The sequence below is a fragment of the Hemitrygon akajei genome, chromosome 8, assembly GCF_048418815.1.
Source record: "Hemitrygon akajei chromosome 8, sHemAka1.3, whole genome shotgun sequence".
NCBI lineage: Eukaryota > Metazoa > Chordata > Chondrichthyes > Myliobatiformes > Dasyatidae > Hemitrygon > Hemitrygon akajei.
In genome coordinates this window covers 102,102,755-102,125,837 of record NC_133131.1, presented here as the reverse complement: position 1 = coordinate 102,125,837, position 23,083 = coordinate 102,102,755, and the positions used below count along the sequence as shown (strand labels likewise).

Here is a 23,083-nt window from a genome sequence, read left to right as displayed (position 1 = left end):
GCAGTATACAGAATAAGGTGGATGATCTTGTAGTGTAGTTAGAGACTGGCAGGTATGACACACTGGACATCAATGAGTCATGGCAGAAAGAAAATCATAGTTGGGAGCGTAACATCCAAGGATACAACTTGTACCAAAAGGACCAGTATGTAGGTGGGGGGTGGTGGCTATATTGGCAAAAACTGAAATCTAATTCTTAGTTTTGACATAGGGTCAGAAGACGTAGAATTCTTTTGGGTGGAGTTAAGAAACTTCAAGGGTAAAAGGACCCTGGCAGGAGTTATATGCAGGTCCCCACACAGTAGACAGAATGGGATTTAAATTTCAATGGAAAATTGAAAAGGCATGTCACAAGGAAAATGTTATGATAGTCATGGGGATTTCAATATTCAGGTAGATTGGGAAAATCAAGTTGGTGCTGGATCCCAAGAGGAAATTTGCAGAGTGTTTATGAGATAGCTTTTTAGAGCAACTTGTGATTGAGTCCACTAAAGGAAAGGCAATTTTGGATTGGGTGATGTGTAATAAACCAGTATTCAATAAGGAGTTTAAGGTAAGGGAATCCATAGCAGACAGTCATACAGTAGAGTAAGGTGAATTACAATGGCAGAAGAGCGGAACTGGCCAAAGTTGATTGGAAGGGGACATTAGCAGGGATGATGGAAGAACAGCAATGGCTGAGTTTCTGGGTGCAATTCAAAATATGAATTGACCAAGTATATGGAGGAATTTAAGGTTGGAGGGTTATATAGGAGGCAGGGTTTAAGGGTCGGTATAACATTGTGGGCCAAAGGGCCTGTACTGTACTGTACTGTATTGTTCTATGTTCTAAAAGACGCAGAAAAGATGTATTCCATAGATGAAGTATCCTAAAGGGAGGATGAGGCAATAGTGGCTGACAAGGGAAATCAAAGATAGCATAAAAGCAATAGAGTGGGCATATAGAAATTAGTGGGAAGTTTTTATAAACCAACAGAAGTCAGCTAAAAAAGCCATAAGGAGAGAAAAGATGAAGTATGAAGGTAAGCCAACCAATAATAATAAAGAAGATACAGAAAGTTTTTTTTCAGAGATAAGAGTAAAAGAGAGATGGGAGTGGATACCAAACCGTTGGAAAATGACAGTGGAGAGGTAGTAATGGCGGATAAATGTACTAAGAATTTTGCATTAGTCTTGACTGTGGAAGATACAAGAATATGCCAGAAATTTGAGAGTGTCAGGGGGCAGAAGTGAGTGCAGTTGCTATTACTAAGGAGAAAATGTTTGGGGAGTTGAAATGTCTGACACTAAATAAGTCACCTAGACCAAATGGACTGCACCCAGGGTTCTGCAAGAGACAGCTGAAGAGATTGTGGAGGCATTAGTAATCGTCTTATAAGAATCACTACATTCTGGAATGGTTCCAGAGAACTGGAAAATTGCAAATATCACTCCACTCTAAGAAAAGAGGGAAGCAGAAGAAAGGAAATTATAGGCCAGATAGCTTGACTTCAGTGGTTGCAACGATGTTGGAGTCCATTATTAAGGATGAGGTTTTGGGTATTTGGAGGCGCATGATAAGGTAGGGCAATGTCAGTATTGTTTCCTTAAGGAGAAATCTTGCCAGACAGTGGATATTGTTTACTTGGATTTTCAGAAGGCTTTTGGCAAGGTTCCACTCATGAAGTTGCTTAACAAGATAAAAGCCCATGGTATTACAGGAAAGATAACAGCATGGACAGAAAATTGACTGACTGGCAGGAGACAGAGTGGGAAGAAAGGGGGTCTATTCAGGTTGGCATCCTGTGAGAAGTGGTGTTCTGCAGGGGTCAGAATTGAGACTGTTTCTTTTCACGTTGTATGTTAATAATTTGGAAGATGGAATTGATGGATTTGTAGCCAAATTTGCAGACGATAATAAGATAGGTGAAGGGGCAAGTAATGTTGAGGAAGCGGGGAGTCTGCAAAAGGACTTGGACAGATTGGGAGAATGGGAAAAGAAGTAATAGATGGGATATTATGTAGGGAAGTGTCTGGTCATGCACTTTGGTAGAAAGAATAAAAGGGTAGACTGTATTCTAAATGAGAGGAAAAATTCAGAAATCAGAGATGAAAAGGGACTTGGGAGCCCTCTTGCAGGATTCTGTAAAAGTTATCATGAAGGTTGAATCAAGTAAATGCAATGTAGCATTAATTTCAAGAGGACTAGGATATAAGAGGAAGAATGTGATACTGAGGCTTTATAAGACATTGGTCAGACTGCACTTGGAATATTGTGAGCACTTTGGGACATCTTATCTAAGAAAAGGTGGACTGGCATAAGAGAAGATCCAGAGGAGGTTCATTAGAATGATTCCGGGAGTGAACATATGAGGAGCATTTGATGAAACTGGGCCTAGACTCGTTGGAGTATAGAAGAATGAGGGGTTATCTCATTGAAACCTATCAAAATGCCTTAATAGAGTGGATGTGGAGATGATTTTTCTTATATTGGGTGAGTATAAGACCAGAGGACACAGCTTCAGAATAGAGGGACATCCATTTAGAGCAGAGATGAGAACGAATTTCTTTGGTCAGAAGGTGGTGAATTTGTGGAATTCATTACCACAGATAGCTATGAAGCCAAATCATTGGGAATATTTAAAGCAGATGGTCATAGATTCTTGGTCAGTCAGGGTGTCAAAGGTTACAGGGGAAGGCAGGAGAATATGGTTGCGAGGGATAATAAATCAGCCATGATGGAAAGGTAGAGCAGACTCAGTGGGCCACATGGCCTAATTTTGCTCCCCTGTCTTATGGTCTTATGAAATATTATTTCAATTTTGTCACTACAAGGCTTGTTCTTTCACGACTACCTCCAGTTAGGAAGTTTTTTTTGTGTTAATTAGTTTTTGTTAGGGTTATATAAATTCATTGCTAGACTAATATTTTATCTAGTGCAACACAAAAGGAAGACATTTGTGTAATGAAGTTCATGCTGACTCCTGGCAGACAAATCTCTCCAGCAAACCCTGCATGTCCACTTCTTTCTTCCCTGTGGTTCTGCAAGTTATTCTATCACATTTGCCTAGCTACTCTTCTTTGATTATTTGACACTTAAATCTACCAGACGAATATTAGTTGTTGATCACCTCTAGGCTAAGAGAGGTCTCAAGACTAAAATTTTTGAGGCAGATAGAGATTGGAAAGGCTAGTAATACAGGAAACACAAGACTACAGATGCTGGAATCTGCAGCAACAATCAATCTTCTGAAGGAGTTCAGTGGGTTAAGCAGCATCTGCAGGAGGAAAAGTACCTGGTAGGCTTCTGGGTTAAAAGCCTGCATCACGATTGCATGTAGAGGGGAGATGCCTAGTACAAAGTGGTGAAATGAGCTCAAGGTTTGGCACACTAATGAAAGATGATGTGCAAATTGAGCCATTTCGCGGGGTAGAGCTAGGGTACTGCAGGTGGAAAATAGATGGAGGCAGACAAAAACTAGTCAGGTGGGGGAGGCATTGGTGGAGACAGCTGCTGGAAGGTGATGAGCAAGAACACATAAGCAACCAGTGTGATAATATAGTGACAGTGGGAACCATTTGGGGAGAAGTGAAAGGTAAGTGAAACCTGAAGCAAATGGGGAGAGGGCTGTTTATGTTCTTGGATGGAGATGAGGGACTAATGTAAGAACAAGTGTTGTACCTCCAATGGTTACAGGGGAAAATGCCAACAAACAGAGAGGAGTGGTGGTGGTGGGGGAGGTTTGAGCAGACCGTGGAGTCACAGAGAGAGTGGTCACTGCGGAGGATGGATAGGGATGAGGAGAAAAAGATGTCTCCTAATTCCACCCCTTCCCCTCCTTTCCCTAACATGATCCTTCGACTTCAGTCCTAAGACATCTCTAACCCATATCTCATCACTCCCCTGTCCTTTATACTGGTTATCTCTCCTGTACACTTTGTTCTGACTCAAGGGTTCAACACCAACAGTTCTGCTCACTTCCCAGCCCACCCATCCACCATTTACCGCTCAACCCAATGAGTTACTCCAGTGGCGGGGAAATAAGGTGGGAAATTGGTGGGTGGAATGTGTGAGTAGTAGATGAAGCTGGAGGGCAGGTGAGTGATGGGGTACTGAGAGGTGAGAATGATACAGCTACAGGAAAGAAGGAGCATGCTACATGATGGAAGCATAGTACAGATCAGTAAAAAGAGGCGTGGTCCATTTTGGGTGGGAGGTGAAGCCCAGGGATCTTTGAAGAATACCACAGGGAGCGAGGCTGCAGAGTATTCAATTACAGAGTTAGTGGTTCTGATTGCTGGGGATAGCATCACTTGGGGAATGAAATGGGGAATTAACTTGGTAGTTTGAGATGAGGTAAAGCATTTTAGTACTAGAAAAATATTTTGAACTCTTTCATCTCATGTTCAGTCGGTTAAATTAACCAGTGTTAAATCTGGAATTAGAATAACATCTTAAATATACCTTAAAAATTTCACAGCAATATTACATAAAGGAATGCCTCAAAACCAGGTTGGATTCCCTTCCATCTTTTTTACTTTTGTTAAAACTTCAACTGAACAGATACATTCAGTTTCACAGTTGACCAGCCCACCCTCTCAATTGTTGGAAATTAAGTGTGCTTATTTTGTATTCAAAGGTGATGTAAAAAAAAATAACAGGCATTGTAAAATACCCCTTCAATAAATACTGGTGTAACAGCAGAGGATTAAAGTATTTCTAAGCATATTGCCTTTTTATTTCAGTTTTCCAGAATCCACGTTTCCTTTGAATCCATCATAATCTGAATCCATCAAACTAGAATCAGATTATTTTGTGAAACTTGTTGTTTTGTGGCTGCAGTACATAGTACAGGTAAATTTATGATGAAAGTCACCATATTTAACCCTCTGATTCATTTCTTGTGGGCATACTCAATAAATCCATAATAGAATAATAACCATAATAGAATCAATGAAACACCACATCCAACAGGGCAGCCAACCGGTGTGCAAAAGACAACAAACTGCAATTACAAAAGAAATAATAATAATAAATAAATAAGCAATAAATATCAAGAACATGAGATGAAGAGTTCCTGAAAGTGAATCCGTAGGTTGTGAGAACGTTTAAATGATGGGACAAGTGAAGTTGAGTGAAGTTATCCCCTCTGGTTCAAGATCTGGATGGTTGAGGGGTAATAACTGTTCCTGAACCTGGTGGCGTGGGTATAGAGGCTCCTGTACCTCCTTTCTGATGGCAGCATCAAGAAGAGAGCATGGCCTGGGTAGCTGTGGTCCTTGATAATGGATGTTGCTTTCCTGTGACAGTGCACCATGTAAATATGCTCAGTGGTGGGGAGGGCTTTACTGGGCCATAACCACTAGGAATGTTTTGTTCAAGGGCATTGGTGTGATGCAGCCAGTTAATATATTATCTGTATATAGTTTGTCAAAGTTGTAGAGGTCATGCCGAGTCTTCTCAAACGTCTAAGGAAGAAAAGATGTTGTTGTGGCGGCCTGCACACACAGGACTCGAACCGCCATCGGGAGCCGCGGGCAGACACGCAGTAGCGCATTTGGAACTACCTGCTCGGGGCGGACCTTCCGGGGACAGTCTGATGTCACGTCTGCCCCGTGGGTCGCAGGGACCCATGGGAGGGGAGATTTAAGTGTGCGATTTTGAATCAGTAAAGGCATTCTGAGTTCAGCTCTCTCTGCCTCCATGTGTTTCTTTAGTAGCGCGTTGCGCGCAACTACACTGTTGTGTTTTCTTCATAATTGCACATGTTCTGGGCCCAGGATAGATCTGTTGAAATGATAACACCAAGGAATTTAAAGTTGTTGACTCTGTCCACCTCTGATCCCCCAATGAGGACCGGTTCATGGACCTCCAGTTTCCTTCTCCTGAAGTCAATAATCAGCTACGTGGTCTTGCTACATTGAGTGAGAGGCTATTGTTGTGGCACAACTCTCTCTCAATCTCTCTCCTATATGCTGATTCATCACCACCTTTGATTCAGTCAGCAATCGTGATGTCATCAGCAAATTTAAATATGGCATTGGAACTGCGCTTAGTCTCACAGTCATAAGTATAAAGCAAGTAGAGCAGGGGGCTCAGCACATAGCCTTGTGGTGCACCTTTGCTGATGGAAATTGTGGAGGAGATGTTGTTGCTAGTCTGAACTGACTGGGGTCTGCAAGTGAGGAAATCAAGGTTCCATTTGCACAAGGAGGTATTGAGCCAAGGTCTTGAAGTTATTGACTAGTTATGAGGGGAGGATGATATTGATTGCCAAGTTGCAGTTGGTAAAGAGCATCCTGATGTATGCATCTTTGCTGTCCAAATGTTCCTGTTTTGAGTGAAGAGCCAGTGAAATGGCATCTGCTGTGGACCTGTTGTGCCAGTTGGCAAATTGGAGTGGATCCAAGTCATTTCTCAGGCAGGAGTTGGTATGTTTCATCACCAAATCTCTCAAAGCACTTCATCACACTGGATATAAGTGATACTGGACCATAGTCATTGAGGCAGGTTACCATGTTCTTCTTAGGCACTGGTGTAAGTGAAGCCTATTTGAAGTAGAGGTTACCTCAGACTGGTTAAGGATATCTGTGAACAATCCAGCCAGTTGATCAGCACAGGTCTTTAGTACTCAACCAGTTACCCCATCTGTGCCGGATGCTTTCTGTGGGCTTGCTCATGAATGATGCTCCCATGTTGGCCTCAGAGACTGAAATCACAGTCATCAGGGGCTGCAGGAGTTCGTGAAAGTTCCTCCATGTTTTGATGATCAAAGCGAGCATTGAAGGCATTGAGTTCATCTGGGAGCGAAGCCCTTTTGTCACCTATATCACTTTGCTTCCCTTTGTAGGAGGTGATAGCATTCAAGCACAGCCACAGATGCTGAGCATCCTTCAGTGATTCAGGTTTGGTCTGGAGTTGGCAATTCACACATGATACGGAAATTGACAATTCTGGACCATACTTCAATCACTGATGGTAGGAATGAGAAGAGGGCATGTCCTAGGTGGTAGAAGTCCTTTATGATGAATGCTGTCTATTTGAGGTATCATCTTTAGACAATGTCTTCAATGGTGAGGAGGCTCATGCCCATGATGGAGCTGGCTGAGTTTACTGCCCTCTGCAGCTTTTTCCAACCCTGTGCTTTGGTGCCACCATACCAGATGGTAATGCAACATTAGAATTCTCTCCACAGTACATCTGTAGAAATTTGCTAGAGTCTTTGGTGACATATCAAATCTCCTCCAACTCCTAATGAAGTATAGCAGCTGGTGGCATGCCTTCTATATAATTGCATCAATAGTTTTGGCCCAGGATACAGTTGATCTTCAGAGATGTTGATACCCAGGAACTTGACCTGCTCACCCTTTCCATTACTGACCTCTTAATGAAGATGTTCTCTTGACTTCCCATTCCAGAAGTCCACAATCAGTTCTTTTGTCTTACTGACTCCATGTGCAAGGGTTGCTGTTGTGACACTGTCGTGGTTACTTGAAATGACTTGGAGACACAGACAATTCTTCAAGAAAATTAAACCTTTATTTGCAAACAAAGGCTGAGGCAATCAATGAACTTGTCACCGAAAGCCCACCGAGCCCCGGTGTACAGCATTCTTTATAGTAATTTCTTATCTCAGTTACATTTCGGTTTTATCAGCACACCCAATCAATTTTTAGTTGCATATCATCTATATATGAATTAATTAATCGCTTTTGCCTAGCCCGCGGTACGTCACCATTGTTTTTCACCCGTTCGCATTGGGGCCTTATTCGTGGCCAAGATTATGTTTTTCAGACAACCTCCCTCACAGTACATTCCTGCTCGCAGCATCCTGTCCGCCACCGTTATCTCGTACTAAACAAAGGCTGAGTGTAATACATGGGATACATCGCAGCTAATGGTGTTGCAAAACAAGCAGGTGTACTGTAAGTGCCATAATATGCAGCTAAGAGAGTACAAAGTATCTAGTGAAAACAACACATAACAAAATGTGCCTAGTAAAATAATACATATTAATATTCGGTACCTAGAAGTGATTACATAGTATAGTAAATAGCTAATACATAGTGATTATAGTTCAGGTATATATAATGATTATATCAGGTATATTTCTCAATAACACCACTTATCCAGCTGAGCTGTCTCACTCCAGTCTGCCTCCTTGCCACCATCTGAGATTCTGTGGACAAAAGTTATGTCATCAAAAATTTATAGGTGGGATTTGAGCTGTGCCTAGCCACACAGTATTGGTGCAAAGAGAAGAGTAGTGGGCTAAACACACTGCCTTGAGGTGTGTCTGTGTTATTACCAACTGGCATTGACAGTTGTATTCCAATGAGGATGTCAAGGATCCATAGAACACTACAGCACAATGCAGGCCCTTCAGACCTCCATGTTGTGCCAACCCATATAATCCTTAAAAAAAAAGTACTAAACCCACACTACCCCATAACCCTCCATTTTTCTTTCATCCATGTGCCTGTCCAAGAGGTTTTTAAATACCCCTAATGTTTTAGCCTCCACCACCATCCCTGGCAAGTCATTCCAGGCACTCACAACCCTTTGTGTAAAAAAAACTTACCCCTGATGTCTCCCCTAATCTTCCTTCCCTTAATTTTGTACATATGCCCTCTGGTGTTTGCTATTGGTGCCCTGGGAAACAGGTACTGACTATCCACCCTATCTATGCCTCTCATAATCTTGTAGACCTCTATCAAGTCCCCTCTCATTCTTCTACGCTCCAAAGAGAAAAGTCCCAGCTCTGCTAACCTTGCTTCATATGACTTGTTCTCCAAACCAGGCAACATCCTGGTAAATCTCCTCTGCACCCTCTCCACATCCTTCCTATAATGAAGTGACCAGAATTGAACACAATACTCTAGTGCGGTCTCACCAGCGATCTGTTGAGTTGCAACATGACCTCTCTACTCTTGAACTCAATCCCCCTGTTAATGAAGCCTAGCATCCCATAGGCCTTCTTAACTACCCTATCAACCTGTGCAGCGACCTTGAGGGATGTATGGATTTGAACCCCAAGGTCCCTTTGTTCATCCACATTCTTAAGTAATTGACCATTAATCCTGTACTCAGTCTTCTGGTTTGTCCTTCCAAAATGCATCACCTCACACTTGTCCGGATTGAACTCCATCTGCCATTTTTCTGCCCAACTCTGCAGCCTGTCTATATCCTCTTGTAACCTTCGACGACCTACAGCTCCATCCACAACTCCTCCAATCTTCGTGTCATCCGCAAACTTACCCACTCATCCTTCCGCCTCTACATCCAGGTCATTTATAAAAATCACAAATAGCAGCGGTCCCAAGACAGATCCCTGCGGCACTCCACTAATCACTGACCTCCAGGCAGAATACTTTCCTTCCACAACTACCCTCTGCTTTCTTCCTTTAAGCCAATTTTTTATCCAAACAGCCAAGGTTCCACTTATCCCATGCCTCATGACTTTCTGGATGAGTCTCTCATGAGGGACCTTGTCAAATGCTTTGCTAAAGTCCATGTAGACCACATCCACTGCCCTACCCTCATCAATTTCTTTTGTCACCTCTTCAAAAACTCAATCAGGCTCATGCAGCACGATCTTCCCTTCTCAAAGCCATGTTGACTATCCATGAGTAGACTGGACTTCTCCAAATGCTCGTAGATCCTATCCTTAATCCTTTCCAGTAGTTTGCTTACCACCGACGTAAGACTCACTGGTCTATAGTTCCCAGGTTTCTCCCTATTACCTTTTTTAAACAAGGGAACTACATTTGCCATTCTCCAGTCCTCCAGCACATTCCCTGCAGCCAAAGAGGATTCAAAGATCATAGCTAAGATCCAGTTGCAGAAGGGGGTACATAAACTGTAATTTTGAAGCTTGTTGGTTAGTATTGAGCGGTGATAGTGGTGAATACTGAGCTGTAATCAATAATTGTCTCACAGTAAAGAATTGAGTTCCAGAAAACGTGTTCAAGTGAACTAACCTCATTTGTTTGCCAGAATCGTGTTTGTGTATGTTTTCCTTAGCTATTGTGCTTAATTTAATATCTATTAATATTTTGCTTTTCAGATTTTTATTTGCTTTTGTTCATTTGTTTCTTTTATTTTATTTATTTTTCTTTTCTATGACTACTTGACTGTATTTTATTGCCTTTATGTCATTGGTTTTGCAATCTTACATTGCATTAACAGGCCTTTCATCCCATCTAGTCTGTGCCAAACAGTTTAGTCCCTTTGACCTGCACCTCTCTCACCCTTGACCTTTGACCTCTAGTTCTAGTGTCATTCAACCTCAGTGGAAAAAGCCTGCTTGCATTTACCCTACCTATACCGCTCATAATTTAATATACTTCTGTCAAATCTTCCCTCATTCTCCTACGCTCCAGGGAATAAAGTCCTAACCTATTCACCCTTTTCCTATAGTTCAGGTCCTCAAGACCCAGCAAGATTCTTGTAAAAATTTCTCTGTACCCTCTCAATCTTACTGATATCTTTTCCATAGGTAGGTGACCAAAATTGCACACAATACACCAAATTTGGCCTCACCAACTTCTATATAACATCCCAATTTTTGTACTTGATGATGATGAGTCCTTCGTCGGTCAGCATTGACAGTGGATTTTGTATCCTAGCTGTCTGGATACGCAAGCCAGGGCAGTACAAAATGGAGAGCAAGCTCCCTTTCTCCATGCATCTGATTAACCCAAAGGAATGGTAGAGACCGATACAGTTTGGCACCAGCAACATTGCAGGAATTGCCAGTCAGCGTTGAACAGCCTCAGGAGCTTCAGCTCTGGAGTTTTTCCTCGGGGTTTACTCCCAAACCCTTCCCCATGAGGGGATATAGCCACAAGGCTGTGGAGGTTTGAGATCAGAGTTTTCCTTCCCGTAGATGAGCTGCCGACCATGGCTGACAAGCCCCATCTGCCCAAAGTGACTGGTTTTAAGGTACCAGTAGACTGCCTTTGCTCCTTCTCCTGTCTGTAGAAATGGTTCTGCTGGGCATGCATGAAGGCCAGGAGCTGGTCTTGGTTGTCAGAGGCTGTTTGAGTCGCACGCACTGGGAGCATGTAATAGGTAGTGAAAGCTTGTCCCCATTACCAGTGCCTGCTGTAACCACCTGAAGGAACCTTTTGTACTCAGAACTTTTGACTTATGAAGGCCAATGTGCCAAAAGCTCTTTGCAGATCTCTTTGTTCTATCGCACTCCTCTAATCACTGTTTGTCCTACATTACTGTATGGTACTGTTTTATATATACATGTACGTATATATATATATATCTATACACACACACACAGAGCGAAAAGGGTGTGGCATAGTGGCGGAGAAGTCAAGGTCATTTGTTTCCAAACAATTGGTTTATTGATCATTACAGAATGTCTCTCTGGTGCTTCCTAATCCTTCCCCTCTCTCTGCCACCCTCCCACTCTCAGTTCACAATAGAGACCCATATCAGAATCAGGTTTGTCATTACTCACAATGTCATGAAATTGTTTTTTTTTGTTTGCAGCAGTAGTACAGTGCAATACATAAAATTACTACAATATTGTGTGAAAGTCTTAGGCATCCTAGCTCTATATATGTGCCTAAGACATTTGCACATTACTGGACTCTGGTTTGTCCTCCCAAAGTGCAACACATCACACTTGTCTACATTAAATTCAATCTGCTATTTTTCAGCCCATTTTTCCAGCTGGTCCAGATACCGCTGCAAGCTTTGATAGTCTTCCTTCCTGTCCACTAACCCTAAATCTTGATGTCATCTGCAAATTTGCTTATCCAGTTTACCACATTATCAACCGGATCATTGATATAGATGACAAACAGCAACATACTCTGAACTGATCCCTGTGGCACATCACTAGTCAGAGGCCTCCCATCAGAGAGGCAACCATCTATTACCACTCCTTGACTTTTCCCACAAAGAAAATCTTAAATCTAATTTACTACCTCATCCTGAATGCCAAACGACTGAACTTTCTTGACCAAACTCCCATGAGGGACTTTGTCAAAGGCCGTGCTGATGTCCATGTAGCATGGACTTTTATTCTAACGCGAACATGTGTACAAGCTATGTACTCTCAATATTTCACTTTTGAATGCCTCTCACTTCATAAGCATCCCTTTGCCAGAAATCTTCATCACCTCTCTCTTCCTGTAATTCTTTGTATTGTGTTTTTCTAGGCTTTCACTGTTTTGTATGTCTTTTTTCCATTGTCCCATTTCTGCTCTCCTATCTCCACTTTGCTTTCCTTCTGTGTATCATTAATCATGATTTGAGAAATCATAGAAAATTAATAACGATAATAATAACTTATTTATATAGTACTTTTCATACGGACGCTATAGCTCAAAGTGCTTTGCAATGGGGTAAAGTCTGTGTGTATATACGTGATGGGGCGCCCTAATAATGAACGTCACCTTTTTGAGGCACCACTCCTTAAAGGTACCTTACATACTCTGGAAGCTAGTACCCAAGATGGAGCTGACTAATTTTACAACTTCTTATAGCTTTAAAGTGTCAACTGAGTTTGCATCTCTTATAGGTTCAGGTATTGAATTCCACAGTTTAGGAGTATAGTTCAAAAAAGCTGGCCTGCTAATTATCTTTTGAGGGAGATTGTTTAAATTTAAGAGACCAGTGGAAGAAGATTTGAGAGCTCAAACAGGGTTATAAAATGAAAGTGATTCTGTGATGTACTCCAGTCTCAGACCATTGAGAGCTTTAAAAACAAGTAACAGAACTTTAAAATAAATTCTAAAAGAAACAGGTAGTTGTTAAGCTAAGCCAGAGCACTGATGGGACTAGGCTAAAGTTGTCCTCAAAGTTCGTGAGAGAGTATGCAGCAATTACGAAAAAGAAGAGCAAAGTGTGTGGAGCTCAGAAGGAGTGCAGGAGAGGGAAGCAAGAGAAGCTTAAAAAGGGCATGGAAAAATGGCTTTCTGGTGGGGGTATCCAGAATTAGAGGGCACAGCCTTTAGAACAGAGATACGGAGGATTTTTTTAAACCAGAAAGTAGTAAATTTGTGGAATGTTTTGCCACAGATGGCAGTGGAGGCCAAGTCTGTGCATATATTTAAGGCAGAAATTGATAGTTTTCTGATCGGTCAGGGCGTAAAGGCTATGGTGTGAAGGCAGGTGTATGAGGTTGAGTGGAATCTGGGATCAGACATGATGGAATGGCAGAGAAAAGTGATGGGCTAAATGGCCTAATTCTGCTCCTATGTCTTATGGTCTTTTTCTCTGTCTTAGGGATTTGTCTAACTGTGAATGAGGTGATCAAAGAGTGAGGGAACCATGAGGGACAATGAATGAAGGAATCGAGAAAGGCATTTGGGGGAAGATGATCAAAAATAGAGAAACTGAGGGAGAGATCAATTTTGTGGGGTTAGGATACAAGCTGTGGAAAACAATGTATGGATGATTTTGTTCCTGTGTTCATTGTGAATGTATGCTCAGTGTTTGTCTATGTGCATTTAAAATGTGTGCATGCACACCCATGCTCTAAGTCTGTGCAGCAGAGCATGGTCTCCAGCTGCCTTGGAACCTTCTAACCATTGGACTAAGACACTGTTCATTAAGACAATGAGGCTTTATTCAAATTCAGCTTCTTATTCAATGGAGACTGTCTATCCTGTTGTATTCTTTTTCCATTTTAGCATTGTAGAAGTGTTGTATCGGAGTCGCCTGCTAGGACAGTTAAAAGGGTATCTAAAAGTCAATTATATGAATCAAGTCTGGAGCTGCAGTCACTTGCAGACTTCCTTTCCATATTAACAATGAATGGTGCGTAACAGTACGATTTAAACAGCTCACTTTTTTATGGTCATAATTACTCATGTTTTTTGTTGTCTTTCAAATTCAAAATGATCAAATAAATTTAAATTCCACAGCTACCAGCATAGGTTTTAAACTATGATCTCTGTATTGTTTATACTGGCTTTAGAGTTATTGGCCTGGTAACAACCACTGTCCCATCACTGTACCCATAATGGTCTACAAACAGTAATCACATTTGATTACTTTTTAAGTTAGCTATTAAGTCACATCCTTGTAGTTCAGTACTTGCTAACTCACAACAAATCCAAAATTGGGACAAAATGTTTCTACAAGAAAATGAGCACAAATTACTGATACAGATTGTTGTCACAATTCTCTAGAATAGTAATTTGAAATTGCATTAAATTATGCTGAAATAATGTCTGATGATTGATTAATTTCCTAGGCCTAATAACTGCATACATGTGTTAAAATAGTAGAGAACTTTCACTGAATTTTAAGTCTACAAAGTATGATTTCCCAGAACTCTAACTTCTATTATTAAAGAACACATGCTGTAATCTTGCTACTAAATCATTAAAAAGACCTGTAGTTTTATTCTGTATGCCATTACATTAAACCCAAATCCCTCTGTGGTTCTTTTTACACCATAATTCCTCCTAGACTACCTTCCTCACAGTTTGAGCTTTCACATCCTAAGGTACAGTAGATTTCTATAGGATTTTTTTTATGAACATACTACCTTTCATGTTAACCAGTGGATTTTGTCAGCTGTATCTTTTCCTGTAAAACGTTCTTTTTCTTCTTAAAGTTTGCTTTATAGTGGAAGTAGCAATTTTCTCTATTTGATATATCTTTTGAATGAGAATTATTTCTGAGAACATTCGCAAAGTGGTGTAGTTGAATTCAGTCCAGGTTTATTCATTTTCATACAGGCACATTTAATTGCAAAGAGTGCCCTCTGTAGTCAAAACATTCATCCAGCTTCATTGCTTGAATTCACATACAAACAATGAAGCTATTCAATTTAACAAATTTGATTGTCTCATATGGCAATCTGATTATTGCCCCAATTATTTTTACCAATAACCTATTCTCCCCACACCCCCATCGGTTCTATTATTCACCTACAAATAAGGGGCAATTTAAATCAGGCATTTGCCAACCTGCTTGTCTTTAGGATGTGGGAGATCACTGGTGCATCTAGGGAAAAATACCTGTTTACTCAGAGAAAACATGCAGCTTTTAACTCCAGTGGTCAGAAACAAGCTGGAGCTGTGAGACAGAAACACCTCTGAGATGGGCAATTCCTGCAATTCTGTGTGTTATTTGGTAATTATTACTAATTCAACCAACTTTTCTGGTATTTTCTAAACCTGGTGTATAAAACATTTTAGATTGATGACAACTATGGTAAATATTTCTTTAAATGCCCAGCTTAGTAGTACACAAGAAAAAGAACTAAAGCTCTAATTGTTTTTTTTCATCTTCATTCAAATGATGGGAGCTTCACAGGCTGAGCCAGCATTTAATTAATCCTCTCTAGTTGCCCTTGAGAATGTGGTAGTGAGCTTCCTTCACGAACTGCAGCAGTCCTTGATGTGTGGTTGTACTGTCAATGATTTCGGGAAGAAAGATTCAGGATTTTGACCCAGCAACAGTGAAAAATGGTGTTATATTCCCAGCATTAATTCAAATCACTTACATCATTAAAGCCTTGTGGTAAAAGGTGCCTGACTTCCAATTATGTTGAAGAAAGTTGATTGGACTATAGGTAAGGACGAAAATAAAAGCCTGTTATTGAAGTTTTTGCGAAAAAAAATAACAAGGGAAAGGCAGGTTTAAAATATGTGGCAAAAGAGGAATTTAGATCCATAGAATTTTGCGGAGTGGGAAAATCATTGCAAAGGTTTTAAGACTTGTAGGAGTATAAACCTGCTGTTAATTGGTAAGCATTGTGGGAGCAGACAGGTGTTTTTATAAATGAGATGGTAAGTGCAGTGATGAAATATTTTCTGTGGAGAATGGAAGACTGGCAATGAATGTGTTGGAGCCAGGGTGAAATACCATGATGAAGAGCAGAGAGAGGTAATTATTACAGAGGTACAAGTAGAGTAAGTGTTTGACAGGTATGGATTTTGATGTCAAAGTTACATTGGTGCTGTCTGCAGCACCAGCTGGGAAAGGCTGTACATCTATGTTGTTAGTGCTGAAATCCAGCATTGGTCTTTGTAATGCTATGACTGTATCCAAGACTAAATATCAGACAGAGAACTGACAACAGTGGTAGAGGTGGTGGTGCCCTGAGTGATATTGATTGCTTCTGGAAGAACTCATTTCTGTAGGTGTTGACAACAAGAAGCAGTGTATCAATAAGCAAGAGGACAGATTGCAAAACAAGCCACAGAGAACTGCAGCAGAGGGTAAAATAAGATGCTGTTTATTTGGACTGGCAAAACTCTTGAAGTTTTAAATGAAGCCATGCCAAGAAAATTCCACTGAGTTGAAAGGTGAAAGAAGAATTAAAGGAAGATAAAAGGTGGATTTACAGTGTGACATGCTTTGGAGAGGATGTGACAAGATTATGGTCACAAGTAACTGAGAATATTTTTTACTCTGATTGGAGCTATTTTTAGTAAAATAAAATAAAGGTGAAAGGACAACAGAAAATACTTGCAAGTAGAGCAAACCAGAATATGGGAATGGATAACTGGTGTAGTCATGTTTGTAATCCTGATGGGGATGATGCTGGCTACACTCAGGGTAAATGGGGGAGAAATTGTAGCAGGAATTCATGCTCTGTCAAGAGTCGAGCTGTGAAATTTAAACATGTAAGAGTGCAGCTTTAAGGGACTTTGGATATTTTCCATGAACAAGAGGTAACAACAGAGTAGACACAGGCACTAGCAAATGAAGACCATCTGCAAGTGCAGATGGTCGCCTTCTGCACTTAAAGACCATCAAGTGATTGACTGTACAGAAGCAATCAATGATTCGGCAGAATAATGAAATTTATAATTATCTAGGAAGGCTTTGATATAAGGGAAAAGAGTCACTGCCAATGAATCATGATTTTATCAGTGCTAGGAAATCAATCAATCATTCACTCTGCGGTTATGAGGAACAACAGGTTTCAGATTGCTGGTGGTCTTATTTGGTATACACAGAGCATTGGTACAAGTACTGTAAGGTGCACAGCAAGGTAGTGGGTAAAATAAGTGAGGCAGGTAAGAAATTCAAGCTCTAATAATTGCTGAAATTTGCCCCATGTTACTGAAGCAGGGAAAATTTCCAATATTGTTTGTTACTGAAATGTGTGCACGTTATGACAATCAATGAAAATGGATTGTGCACAACCTTGTTTCTTTTTACATCCAACTAAAACATTTAATTTCTTAAAGGATACAGTGGGATCAGGTTAAGGTATGTTGGTTGTTCCCCTTGGAACTGTATAAATGAATACTTTCAAGAAATATTAAATAAATTCTACAATCTGTGATATTGTTTTTACTTCTGAATTCTTCCCACAATCTTATTGAAAAAGTAACTAATATTTTTGTAGTATCTAAAGTGTAGAATCCCATGCAATCCCAAATGGAATTGTATGGATATTGTATATATCTTTATAATATAGTGGTGCTGTGGATCTTTATATAAAGAATGAAAGTGTATTTCTACTTTCCATTTCCAAGAGAGTTCTTGAAAGTGAAATGCTGCCTGTCTATTCTTCACATTCATGAAAAATTATGATGGAATTTGTGTCATTTTTGTATAATATAGATGCAGTACATTTTCACAAAGTAAGTGTTTCTTTAAAGATGATTGCCTTCTCATTATCAATGGTAAAATTATTTAGACATTATGATGAAAAACAATTGATATTAAGTGAACTGTTTTTTGAAGTGAACAAATCAAAATTTGACTGTACTCTTAAACAATGCTAGATGCCTGGATACATCACAAGATAGCACAAAAACAACTGGTGTTCAGGAAAGGCCACGATCAAAAAGTTCCCGTATCAGGAAACTGACAAGACAATACAGCTTGTGAGTATAATGACTTGGTAAAGCTTTTAGCATGTTCTGTTAAAGATTTGAATGTTCAGATTAATCACCTTAGACCATAATTGAATATTCCAATCCTAATTTGGTCTGTTGTAACAGAACCTCATGCGTTATTTGTTATGCATTTAGTGTATAATGTATGGCAATATACTGCATACCATATAACGGATGGATTAGTTCATTTAGATTAATGAGGTATAATTTTAGTGTACATGTGAACCTGCATGACTTCCATTTATCAGCCATAATGTTAAATTGTTTCTGAGGTCAAAGAAAAAGTGATCGACAGAAATACTTCTTGCTCTCAGGATACCTGGTCAATATAACATGTAGTCTTTTTGGATCATTTTGCAATTTAACTGTATCAGTCTTTCATATTGCAGTGTCATAGAACATAACTGTCCATCTCTATTGATTTTACCTAGATAGCCTTGGGTGGGGAGGCTCTGTCTTTGACTAAGTTTGTTGAAGAATTCATAAGGAGATTGATGGTGGGGGCGGGAATAGTGGATGATGTCTACATGGAATTTATTAAAGCATTTGGCAAGGTCTGTCCTGGTAGGCTAGTCCAAAATATTGACTTATTGAATGACTTGGTAATTTGTATACAAATAGGTTTGATCTTAGACAATAGAGTGTAATGGTGGAGGGTTGTTTTTCTGACTGGAGGTCTATGACCTGTGATGTTCTGTAAACATCAGTGCTGGGAACTCTGTTGTTTATAATATGTATAAATGATTGTTGAAAATGCAGGTGATCTAATTAGTTAGTTTGCAGACAATATGAAAATTGATGTGGACTGTGTGACCGAGGAATACAGTAGGATATAGGTCCATTGGATATCTGAGGGAAAGTTGGGTTGAACAAATGGCAAACAAGACTAAAGTGATTTATTTTGGGAGGGCAAATGCAAAAGGAAAGTATGCAATAAATGGCAAGACCCTGAGGGGTATTGATGTACCGAAAGATCTTGAGATGCAAACCCCAGAAAGTGGAAAATACGGCAAAGAAGGCATATGACATAGTTGACTTCATTGGTTGGATTACTGAGTATGAAAATTAGCAAGTCATGTTGCAGCTGTTTAAAACTGTGGTTGTGCCACGTTTGGAATATTGTGTTCAGTTCTGTAAAAAATCATTCAAGTCCTTACAAAAGTTCCCAGCCTGAAACATTGACTATTCACTTCCTCCTATAGATGCTGCCTGATCTGCTGAGTTCCTCCAGCATTCTCTGTATGATCTCTGGGGAACCTCTGGGGAACTATAGGGATAATCTATGTGTGTGGAGCCAGATAATGTCATCAGTATTCACTTAGGAGAAGGATATGCAATGCAATAAGTTCAGGAAAGGGGAAGTAGATCATTTAGAGAAAATCAGTATCAGGTTTATTGCCACTGACTTATGATGTGTTTTGTTCTTTTGCAGCAGCAGTAGAGTGCAAACACATGGAATTACTATATTGTATGAAAATATATAAATAATGCAAAAAAAAAACAAAACAATGTTCACAGATCATTCAGACATCTGGGTCACAGAAGGAAAGAAGCTGCTCTGGAATCATTGAGTATTAAATATTAATATTAAAAAGAGATTGATAGAGTGGATGGGAAATCTTCTTTCTGGGCCATGAGTGCCAGGAACAAGAGGGTATAGGTTTAAGGTGTGAGGATTGCATTTTAAAGGGAATTTGAAAGCAATGTTCTTTTTTAAACAGAGTGGTTATTATCGGGAATTTGCTGTTGGAGGAGCAGGTGGAATCAGATACCGTCATAATGTTTTAGAGACATCTGGACAGGCACTTAAATAGGAAGAGATAGGATATAGTCGTAATATGGACAAGTGGTGTAAATGTTGCAGTAAGTGTTCATCTTACCCGTTCATTGAAAGCCATTCCCTGTGCTAACTAGGGATTGGCCTGTTTAAGGAACACTACAGCCCTCCCCCTAGCTGCCATTTAGCTGATGACGTCTCAGTGCCGGTAGAATTTAAATTTAATGCACAGAAACCACACGCTCTCTTTTTGCTCTCTGGGTCACCATGGGTCAGGTCATAGACAGTGGCATAGAAACAGTGGAAGTGTGCTGCAGTGAGAGAGGGCCTAGGTTCACACTTGGCCTAAATACTTAACTGAAGTGTTTGCCAATGTGTGTAACTTGAATGGGTTACTGAATGACAAGTGCCCATCTTGTCCTGTAAATAAATAGTTAACTTACATACTGGCAATGACCATCTTCTGTCCTCATTTGCCAAACCCCTGAACCCATGAACCAAACCCATAACCAGTAGATAGGGGAAAATGGATGTGGTTATCTGTAGGACCCATTTCTGTGTTGCACAGCTCTATTATTCTAAGATGAAATATATTAGAAAAACTAAGCAGATCTTGCAGCATCTGTGGAAAGAGAAGTCCTTAGCAACATAAAATAATAGAAATAAATTAGTGTAGGTAGCAGCAAAGTGTGGGTAACTAAATAAAGCGTGGACTTCTGGATCATATTAATGAGAGAAGTAAAGCTTATATTCTAAAACATCAGAAGTTTAGATAGAAGTGTTATCCTGCTGTTCTTGGCAGCAGAGCATTTCAATTGGCATTGGCACAGTAGTGCCACAGTTAGTGCATCTGCCTCTCAGTTTCAGTGATCAGGTTTAAATCTTATCTCTGGTACTGTCTGTGTGAAGTTTGTACATTCTCCCTGTGACTGCACAGATTTTCTGTTTCATCCCAAAGACCAGCATTGGTAAGTTAGTTAGCCAAGTAATTCCCTTATTCGTAGTTGGATAGTAGAGTTAATGAGAATTTGGGAAATTATGCTGCAGGTAGAATTGAATGGAGGGGAAGAAAGCATAATACTCAATAGAGCTAAATGACCAATCATGTCATCTGAAAGGATGAAAGAAAGATATAATTTAATAGTTGAACAAGAAAACTAGCATAATTGTGTAAAAGCCTTAATGCTTATCAGCAAAACTGAGTGGAAGACATACTGGTCATATTTTTATTTGCGAAGGTAATAGTTTCTTTTTCTAAAATTTATGAGTTTGTGACATTGCGAAATCATACACTTTAATGTTTTTGATAAGGAACAAGAAATGTTAATACTATATACAGTGGATTCTGGTTAATTGGGGCAGCTGCTTATTTGGGCCAACTCTTAATGAACGAAAACTAATCAAGAAAATCGCCAGGACTCCCTTCATTTACTTGAGCAAAGGTATGTTTGGAGAAAAAAGGGTGCAGAATTTCATGAAAAGAACACCTCTCCAACTGTTAAGCATGGGTGTGAATCAGTCATGCTTTGGGTTTGTGTTGCAGCCAGTGGCACAGGGAACATTTCACTGGTAGAGGGAAGAATGAATTCAATTAAATACCAGCAAATTCTGGAAGCAAACATCACACAGTCTGCAAAAAAAAAAGCTGAAGGTGAAAAGAGGATGGCTTCTACAACAGGATAATAATCCTAAACACACTTCAAAATCCACAATGAACTACCTCAAGAGGCGCAAGCTGAAGGTTTTGCCATGGCCCTCACAGTCCCCCCACCTAAACATCATCGAAAACTTCAAAAGAGCAGTGCATGCAAGATGGCCCAAGAATCTCACAGAACTAGAAGCCTTTTGCAAGGAAGAATAGGCGAAAATCCCCCAAACAAGAATTGAAAGACTCTTAGCTGTCTCCAAAAGCTGTGATACTTGCCAAAGGAGGTGTTACTAAGTACTGACCATACAGGGTGCCCAAACTTTTGCTTCGGGATCTTTTCCTTTTTTGTTATTTTGAAACTGTAAAAGATGGAAATAAAAAAGTAATCTTGCTTAAAATGTTAAAGAAATGTGTCATCTTTAACTTTATGCCTTTTGGAAATCAAGTCATCTTTTTGAATAGCTTAGCTATTCACAGTAGCAGAAATTTTGACAGAGGTGCCCAAACTTTCGCTTACCACTGTATATGTACTGTATATACAGTATACCATGTTATACAACTACTATATACAAATAACATTATAGTAAATTTTAAATTGTCCCATTCAGGCCTGAAGATTTAATCATTGTTGTGGATTTATTACTCTTGTGAAATAACATCTTCCCTGACAAGTTTGGGGGGTGGGGGGGCGGGGTTGGTCACTCTGCTTGGCAAGTGAGACTTGTGGCTGAGAAGTAATCTCAGGTTCTGGGGCACCCCTCATACAATTTCTTCTCCCTCCTGCCATCTGGGAAAAGGCTTCGAAGCATTCGGGCTCTCACGACCAGACTATGTAACAGTTTCTTACCCCAAGCTATCAGACTCCTCAATACCCGAAGCCTGGACTGATACCTTGCCCTATTGTCCTGTTTATTATTTATTGTAATGCCTGCACTGTTTTTGTGCACTTTATGCAGTCCTGTGTAGGTCTGTAGTCTAGTGTAGCTTTCTCTGTGTTTTTTTTTACGTAGTTCAGTCTAGTTTTTGTACTGAGTCATGTAACACCATGGTCCTGAAAAACATTGTCTCATTTTTACTGTGTACTGTACCAGCAGTTATGGTCGAAATGACAATAAAAATGATTTGACTTGACTTGACCCTCTGTGGTGGTTGGAGGAGTTGACTCTGGGACTGCAAGAAGTGGACTTGCGAGCTCTGGACACCTTTCTTCTCTAATAATTGACTTTGTTTTCCTCAACTGATCAATGTGTCATCTCCAGATGATGTCAGACACAATCTCCACTGTGTAGGAGAGTGATCCAGTTCTGTTCTTAACCTTTTCAAGTATCTACTTTTGATATACTCTATAGTGCTTCACCAGGACTGCTTGTCCAGGAGTGAAACATTAAACCTCGTGATTTGAGTAGTCCTCAATTTGTCTCAGCTGTTTATTCTGCATACTCTTTCTGAGATTAGATTTGAGGAGATCCAAGCAGGTGCATAAGCAGATGACCCAGGAACAGCACAACTGGAGAGTTTTTGTTTGTGGAGTGTGCTGCATTGCAATATGCAAAGAGGAAATTGGCAAGCTTCTGATTCAGTGTTGTGTAGTGTGTTGTGCTGATATTATTTGCAATACATTCTTTAGGCTCTGGACAAACCTTTCCACCAAGCTGACTGGTACAGTGCAGATGTAATATGTCTTATTCCCTTCATTTTCAGGAATGACTGAAACTGTTCCACAACAAACTGTGGTCCATTGTCACTGACTAATTGTTCTGGAACACCAATATTTGAGATGAGGCTTCTCAACACATCTACAGTGTGTGAAGCTGTAGTGGAGACTGTTGGGAACACTTTTG

At 40.1% G+C, this 23,083-nt stretch overlaps 1 protein-coding gene across 1 annotated transcript in view; it reads left to right on the top strand.

The window, feature by feature from the left end:
* Positions 1-23,083, top strand: part of LOC140732124 (band 4.1-like protein 4B) — a 354,588-nt gene that overhangs the window by 283,858 nt on the left and 47,647 nt on the right. The window contains exon 20 of the mRNA XM_073054310.1: positions 17,704-17,805. Within this exon, the coding sequence (XP_072910411.1) occupies positions 17,704-17,805 (102 nt within the window). The remainder of the gene's footprint in view (positions 1-17,703; positions 17,806-23,083) is intronic.